Source organism: Echinops telfairi, unplaced genomic scaffold, assembly GCF_000313985.2.
Source record: "Echinops telfairi isolate 266 unplaced genomic scaffold, ASM31398v2 ScPeMD7_18;HRSCAF=68, whole genome shotgun sequence".
Lineage (NCBI taxonomy): Eukaryota > Metazoa > Chordata > Mammalia > Afrosoricida > Tenrecidae > Echinops > Echinops telfairi.
In genome coordinates this window covers 7,388,511-7,396,120 of record NW_022103915.1, presented here as the reverse complement: position 1 = coordinate 7,396,120, position 7,610 = coordinate 7,388,511, and the positions used below count along the sequence as shown (strand labels likewise).

The 7,610-nt window shown below is 61.6% G+C and overlaps 1 protein-coding gene across 1 annotated transcript in view; it reads right to left on the bottom strand.

The window, feature by feature from the left end:
* The window catches only part of DYNC1H1 (dynein cytoplasmic 1 heavy chain 1), a 58,023-nt gene that overhangs the window by 10,536 nt on the left and 39,877 nt on the right, over positions 1 to 7,610 (bottom strand). The window contains exons 39-49 of the mRNA XM_030885054.2: positions 7,393 to 7,599; positions 7,191 to 7,312; positions 6,802 to 6,967; positions 5,330 to 5,493; positions 3,846 to 3,975; positions 2,189 to 2,322; positions 1,817 to 1,931; positions 1,577 to 1,738; positions 1,256 to 1,470; positions 966 to 1,170; positions 1 to 33 (exon numbers count right to left, since the gene is read on the bottom strand). Coding sequence (XP_030740914.1) covers positions 1 to 33; positions 966 to 1,170; positions 1,256 to 1,470; positions 1,577 to 1,738; positions 1,817 to 1,931; positions 2,189 to 2,322; positions 3,846 to 3,975; positions 5,330 to 5,493; positions 6,802 to 6,967; positions 7,191 to 7,312; positions 7,393 to 7,599 — 1,653 coding nt within the window. The remainder of the gene's footprint in view (positions 34 to 965; positions 1,171 to 1,255; positions 1,471 to 1,576; positions 1,739 to 1,816; positions 1,932 to 2,188; positions 2,323 to 3,845; positions 3,976 to 5,329; positions 5,494 to 6,801; positions 6,968 to 7,190; positions 7,313 to 7,392; positions 7,600 to 7,610) is intronic.

The window sequence follows — 7,610 nt, the reverse complement described above, 5'->3', positions numbered from 1 at the left end:
CCTGCCTCCGCGCTTGGCAAGCCGGGCGTTCGCCTGCCGAGAACCAAAGACACGGCTCTTTCCTCTCCTTGGGACACGCGTGGCCATTTAGCCCCAAGCTCTTGTCAGTCCTCTTCTGGCCCTCCCTCCACCCCCGAGTCACCCAGGACCCCAGGTAGGCGTCAGCCTCTAGCAGCACTTCATCTCCAAGAGGTGGGCCATGACCTGGCCCTTCCCACTGCTCTCTCCTCTAACCCTAACCCCAACCCGAGTGCTCGCTGCCCCTTCCCACTGCCCTCTCGTGTTAACGTCCCCGAGTGCTCGCTGCTGGTTTTCAAAGGCAGTGATGCCGAGAACCAGCACAAGCAGGTGGGGCCCAGGCCTGTCGGAGTCCTGGAGGCCATGGGACCGTCGGCAGGAGCAGTGGGGTGGGCAGCATGCCTGGCAGGACCCCAGAAGCTCAGAGAAGAGTTTGAGAGGCTTGTCTGGCAGCTGGGAGCAGGCAGGCTTTGGTTACAGGTGGAGATAGAGTTGACCCAGTACATGCAGACCCACAGGCCCAGTGTGGCCAGAGCCTGCTTTCCTGAAGGAAGCTATGCAGCTGTCCAGCCACCCCCACTGTCCACAGACCCGCTGTGGCTGCTGCTGCCTGGGACAGCCGGCTCTGACCACGTGTGACGGGTCTGGTCCGTGTGCTCGGCCCACGGGGACTGTGCAGAAGACACATGCTGGCACCACCCCATGCGTTCATTCGTTAGACTGCACGCTGCGTAAGCAGCCAGGGCAGTGTTAGGCCGGACGGCGGAAGAGTCGGGATCAGAGGTGGTGGGGGGAGGGTTGTGGCTCTAGAGCAGGGAGGTGTCCCCGAGGACCAGGGGCTGCTTTCACAGCGGGCGGGGAGGGGCTGGGGGTCCTGCTGCCATCCTCGCCCCGCCCGGCTCGACGCTCGCCCGAGGGCCAGGCTGTGGATGGCGGACTGGACACACCTGGTGCAGCGTCTGGTGCACAAACACACAGCTGTTGACGATGGCCTCGCGGTGGGACGGGGGCTGCGGGAGCTTGTCGTAGACGACGGGCATGTAGTCTGGCACGATGTAGTTGGGCTTCTCCAGGTCCATCTTGCTGGTGAACTCCTTGCCGACCTGGTAAAGCGCCTCCGTGGACCAGTCACCAAACCAGTTGAGGACACACCTGCGGCAGAGCTGGGCATCAGGAGGGTTCCACTGGCGAGAGGCCACCCCTGGGCATCCCCCACCCCTGCAGTTTGGGCGCCTACCTGTTGAAAAGAGCCGGCGAGGTGGCTGCCCGGTCCTTGAGGCCCTCGGATGAGGGGTTCATGGTGAAGACGACGTGCAGGTTGCGGATGACCTGGCTGGTGAACCACTTGTACAGCTCCTCGTGCGAGTCCAGCATCAGGCCTTCCTTCTGGGCCCCCTCTTTGCACTGCGTCATCAGGGTGGCATACTCGTCCCCTTCAAAGAGCCCGGGCACCTACGGGAGGCAAATGCCAGCACCATCAACCAGTCGGTTCCCCGTGCCCGGGCGTGTGCCGGCTGCAGGACACGGAGGCGGGCAGGGCAGGGCAGGGCGCTGTTACCTCCCCATTGGCCAGCAGGGTGTTCATCCGCTCCAGGAACCCAGAGTCCAGCACGTTGGACTCGTCCATGATGAAGGCGATCTTCTCGTTCTTACAGCCGGACCGTCGCAGCACCGTCCGGAGATCTTCATCGAAGTCTTCACCCGTGTACTTCCTGTGCACCTATGGGAGCCGGCGTGGCGGGTCAGGCACGTCCTCCCTCCAGGGCCGAGTGGGAGCCAGCCCCCAAAGCACACCCACCTTGATCTGGTACACACTCAGACCATTCATCCAGGCCACAAAGCGCGACAGCGTCGTCTTGCCCGCGCCGCTCACACCGATGAGAAGCAAGTGGCCCTGGGGCTGACGGAATATTCTGGCACATGAACAGAGATGTTAAGTCCTAAGGCTTTGGCCCCATTCCACCACCAACCTTCACACCCTCCATGTTAACCTAAGCTGCTGCTATCAGCCAGGCCCAAGGGGACTGAGGTGGGTAGGACAGGGTCCTGCCACCAGATGCTGCCTCGCACCAGACCCCAGGAGAGGCTGAGACTGGCCAGCGTCCAGTGTGGGGGCAGGGGGGAGAGGGCAGAGTTAAGAAGGGTCGGGGAGGCTGAGCAGCAGGCTCACCGGTCGATCCTGAGCACGTGGTCCAGGACCTCGTTAAACAGGACCAGGGGGACGTCCAGCTCCTCCTCATAGAAGACTTTCAACCTGGCCTTGACGTAATCCCGCAGCTCTTCTTGGTCCACTGGGATGTAATCCTACAGTGAGGACGACCACAGAGCAAAGCACACAGCCCCCTTAGAAGTAGTCAGGTCAGTCACGCGTCTGTCCACTGTCCACGGTTTCCCGTGGGCAACGAGAGGCCACGGAAACATCAATTGACTCGGAATGGCTCTAAACCCACAGAGCGTCTTCATGGGGAAAGCGTCCCGGACAACACGGGGAAGCCTAAATACACGCTACAACACACGAGGACCACGGGCAGAGCCTTGCTCTGCTCAGAGATGGCACTGCCGCCTGCATCCTCTGTTCCTAAAGCAAAATAGCCTACTGCTCCCTCCTCAGAAAAACAACCACTCAGTGCCCCCTGGCAGTTCAAGACTGCGCTCCTGTGGCCCACAGCCCAGTGTAAAGTACAGGCAGGACCCTGGTGGTGTAGTGGTTATGTGCTGGGCTGTTAAGCACAAGGCCAGCAGTTCGAAACCACCAGCCGCTCCTTAAGAAAAAGAGGAGGCTTTCTAGTCTTGTGCAGAATCACCGTCTCGGAAACCCACAGGGGCTGTGGCCTGTCCTCTAGGGTCCCTTGGAGTGGGCACTGTCAGTGGCATGAGTGTGGCTCGGTTTATCTGTCTCGGCTGACTCCCTGGGGGCAGGGGCAGAGCCCATCTTGGGAAACACCAATCAACACCGACCCAGAGAACCAGCAAGCTGCAAGGGTGGTCTTGGCGAGACCCAACGCATCAACGCCAAGTTTCAGTCGGACGAGGGGAGAGCTGAACGGAAGGGCCCGTCGTGCATCCAGGGGCAGCATAGAGATGAAATGCATCAGGGAGGGATTGGGTGTGTGTGTCTGCTATGGACAGTGCTGGACAAGGGAGGCCTCTGAGGAACCAACTGAAACCGGCCAGTTAGTCCACATAGACTGACAGACAGATGAAGGGAGTACACAGAGACCGGGGACTCTGAGAACATGTCGCTCAGCAGAACCAGAAGCCGTGCCTCTCTCAATGAAAGTGAAAATCCCAGCAGGGTTGGCCAAGCCGACCTCACCGCTTCCTCCTGCCTGTCAGAGCCTCAGGCTGGCCTCTGAGCGCCGACAAGGGGTCCCCTACGGGACCGGGAACTCCAGAAAGGAGGGCCCTGCCCACCCTGCACCTGCGTGCTCGGTACAGGGCGGCACTGCATGGAGGCTGTCACGTGACAGCTGCCATCGACCCAACCCTGACTCCGGGCGAGCCCAGGTGCTTCAGACTTGAGCCCCGCTCACTCCACGCGGCTCCTGGGGACTGGCTTTTCCCTCGCTTCCTTCCAGGGTGGTCTTGAGACCCCAGCCTCGTGGCTATCAGCCCAGCCCAGGGCTCCCTGAAACGGCCTCAGCTCTTTCTCAGAGGGAAACAAAATTCATGGCTGCTGTACAAACAAGTATTACGGACGGGCCTTGTGCACGAAACATCCCCGCCAATTACGACGGTGAGGAAAATGCACGTGGGGAGACACGGAGACCCTCGCAGACGCGCACACCACCCTCTGCAGGCCCACCCGGCCCCTCCCGCGGGCGCACCTTGGACAGCCAGTTGCTGTACAGGATTGGCCGGTTCATGGCCTTCTCCTTGTCGATGTTCGGGAAGTGCTTCAGAGCCACCATGTCGATGTTCTCGTCGGTCCAGCGCCGCTCCTCGTCCTCCACGAGCCTGAGTGGGGGGAGCAGCCGCTGAGCGTCCCGTGGGCCGGGGGCGGGGGCGGGGAGCAGGAGGGGTCCCGGGGCAGGAGGGGTTGGGCATCAGCATGTTTCTGGAGTCACAGCAGTCTTGTTCTGGCTCCTACACTGACCTACTGGATGAGTGCCGAGTGTCTCAGGGGCTATGGGGTGCAGCCCTTGAGCCTTCTGAAGATGGGCGGGTGGACACCACGGCACTCACTGTGCCTGAGGTCAGACGGTACAGCACCACCATGCCCGAGGTCAGAGTCCGCAGCACCCACCATGCCGGGGTCAGAGCCACGGCCAAGTGTGAACACGGGTTCCCCCGAGAGCCCGGGAGAGTCTACGGTCTCAATTCAGAAAAGGAGCACGAAGGCAGCTCTTGTCACAAGGAAACCACGCGGCTGTGCTGCTGGAGGTGCACAGCCCCAGCCGACAGGGAAGACGGCCTGCCACGGCCGCTGCAGCCCTCCCGTGGCGGACGGGCACAGCTGCGTACGGGGGCTGCTCTTTGCCAGGAGGGCACAGGCACACCTGGGGTTCACCTGGAGGGCGCCCAGGTATGAATTATACTGCCCTCCACCAACAACGCGTGGAGTGGCTTGTCCGGCGAGGACAAACATCCTTGGGTAGATGGGCCACGGTGGAAATGGCACGCTGGCCAGCGACAGGGGCCTGCTCTCCCAGCCCACCCTGAGCACGCTGCTCCCGGGCAGCACCCCCCCTCCCCCGCCCCCAGCAAACCGCAGCAGAGATGGGAGCCGTGGGGCTGCGTGGTAACAGATGGACTATCCAAAGCAACACAAACTTCTGCCCGGCCTGATCGTGGGCCAAGGAGACGGCCGAGGACGGCGGGCTGAACAGGCCGTGGCGGGTGCAAGGGAGGGGCAGCGAGAGAGGGAGGAGTGTGTCACCAAACAGCCGCGCTGAACTAGGGTGAGCGAGACAGGTGGTGATGTGGGACTGCCAAGAGTCTCTGAGTTCTGCCCCGAGATGCCCTGTGGCTGCCAGGACACGGTCCTGGGGGTCACCGCCACTGCGGACCGTGCCTCCCCCTCTGGAGCTGGCCAAGCTTTAGGAAGCAACAGTTTCAGGAGTGGCCCACAGGTAGAAGGGAGCCACTGTCCCCAGGGCAGGGGCAGGCCGGCCGGCCGAGTGCACACGGCCCTTTAACCCACCAGGGAAGGACATGCCCAGACAAGGCTGTCCAGTACGGGCAGCATGAGCCCGGCAGCCCCCAGACACTGAGGAGGTCCTGATTAGGTTCAAGGTCCAGTGTACGTACACACACACACACACACACACACACACACACACACACACACACACACGCCGCGCTCCCTCACCTGTCCTGGAAGAGACGCAGGGCCTCGTGTGCCCAGATGCGGATCAGGCCTTCCACTGGCAGCGTCTCCAGAGGCCTCAGGGCTTCGAAGATGCCCCTCACCCACCTCGTCATCTCTCGGGGCGAGTAGATGTAGTGGGGCTGGGTGTCCTGAGTGAACCTCTCCTGCGGGGACAGGGGAACAGGGGTCATGTGATGCACAGGGAACACGGAAGCCGCCAGGCTCGCTCCACAGTGACTCTTGACTTTAGATGCAGAAACCCTGACAAGACCTATCGAACAGAACCCAGCGGCGGATGAGGAGCCACCGGGGACCAGACAGGACTGACCATGACGGTGGGGAGGGGTCAGCATCAGAACGCGAGGCCCCATCAACATGTCAAAGACCCACGAGCTTCCCGAGAGCTTGACACGGAAAACGCCTCGACGCAGTCAGAACACATTCGAAAGCCTGCAGCCCACGTGCCACTTAGGGAGAAAGACGGAGAACGGTGACATGCTAACGACAGATGTGGATGTGTGGCCTCCTCCGTGTCCTGGCCTCTGGCTCTCACTACAGAATATGTGATCAAAGGCTCCATGGAAGAGCCTGAGCCAGAGAAAGTGCAAAACCCAATTCCAAATTTCCCCAGACTCCAGATTGAGCCCCGGAAACTACTCATGACCCGAGATGAACCCCAGTGATCGATGTTAAGCCTGAAATCAAGACGATCCTGCCAAGCTGTCTCCAGGCGAACAACAGACTCACTAACTGGTCAAAACGCCTGCCTGAGCGCGTGCTGTTTGCAGACCTGCCTACGCAGGACTGCCCCACACCTGCCTGGGCCAGAGCAGGCAGCACCTTAGGGCAGGGAGCTCACATTCCTGGGGAGGGACAGCCTGGAAAAAGACGGGTGAGAAGAGTGACCACTGTCTCACGGTGCAAACGACGTCACTGACCATACACGCGCAGAAACTGCGGGTTAGTCTCTGCTTTGCCGGCTGTATATTCCCAGCACCACCGTCCGGGGGAGCAAAGAGACAGACTCTCACCCCGGAGTATTTAAGGACAAATGAGGAGACAATGGGACAACGGCCCGGGAAAAAGTCAGACCAAAAGTGCTCACACGCAGGCCAACGGGTGTTTAAATATTTGAGCTCGCAGCCCTACGGCACTTCTGCAAACACAGATGAACAGCCTGTAATTCCTCTGCCGAGCACAACAGTGAGAACAGGGGGGCCCCAGTGACACCACAGAAAAATGAAGCCAACAGACACTTCACCCAGAGTCAGGCCAACTCCCACGGAGCATGCAGCACCAGGGCATGCCCCTGGAAATAGGCCGGGGCCCGCAGGCCGTCCCTCGTTAAGGGGAGGCAAACAAACTCCTAGAACCACTGCTGCCTCTCACATGAGCAAAGATTACCATGAGTCAAACAGACGGGGTGGGGGCTGGGGAAGGCCCGCTGACGGCCCAGTGGCACGGCGCTGTACCTGGGACATGGTGTAGAACTCCACCATGGCGGCGGTGAGGGGCTCAGCGTAGGTGCGCAGCGACGGGATGAGCCGCAGCATAGCACGGTTGAAAGTGCCGTAGATCTGGGTAAGCGAGGCAGGCCCTGGGTAGTCCACGTACACCACGGGCACGTGGCGGAGGAACCTGCAGACACACAGCCCGTCAGTCTCCCGCCCACGTGCCGGCCCTGGGCCCACCCACAGGGACGCGCCACCCGTGCTGCCAGGAGCACCGCATAATCGCAGAGCGGCCTAGCACAGGAAGACCCGAGGTGCCTTGGGGGCCCCCTCTTTCACCAAAGAGAGCCAGGGTTAAGGCAGGGCTGGCCGGTGGGTGGAGCCCAGGTGGTCTGTGGAGTCCGTGTTACCTGTGGGACAGGGGCTTTCTCCCCGGGTCGGTGGGGGGGTTGCAGGCCCCCACAAACTGGATCCGCTCCAGCTTGACCCACGTCTGGTCAGAGGTGCGGTAGAAGCCCCCGTGCTCCACCATCTGGGGGAGACGGGGCGTGAGGCAGGCGGGCAGAGGGGAGCAGGAGGCGCTGGCGGAGGGGGGTGGGGAGGCGCACGCACCTGTCTGATGAAGGAGATGACCCTCTGTGTGCCATACTTGTCCATGTCCGGGAGGTTGATCTCGTCGCAGAACAGCACTAGCCACTTCCCAAGCTGGACAGGGGCCAGCACGACCCCGTTGGGGGTGCGCCTGTACTCGCAGTAGTGGTCGAAGGTCTTCAGGAGCAGCTCGGGGGTGGTGGCACTGGAGAAGTTGAGACCCACGACCTGCGAGTGCA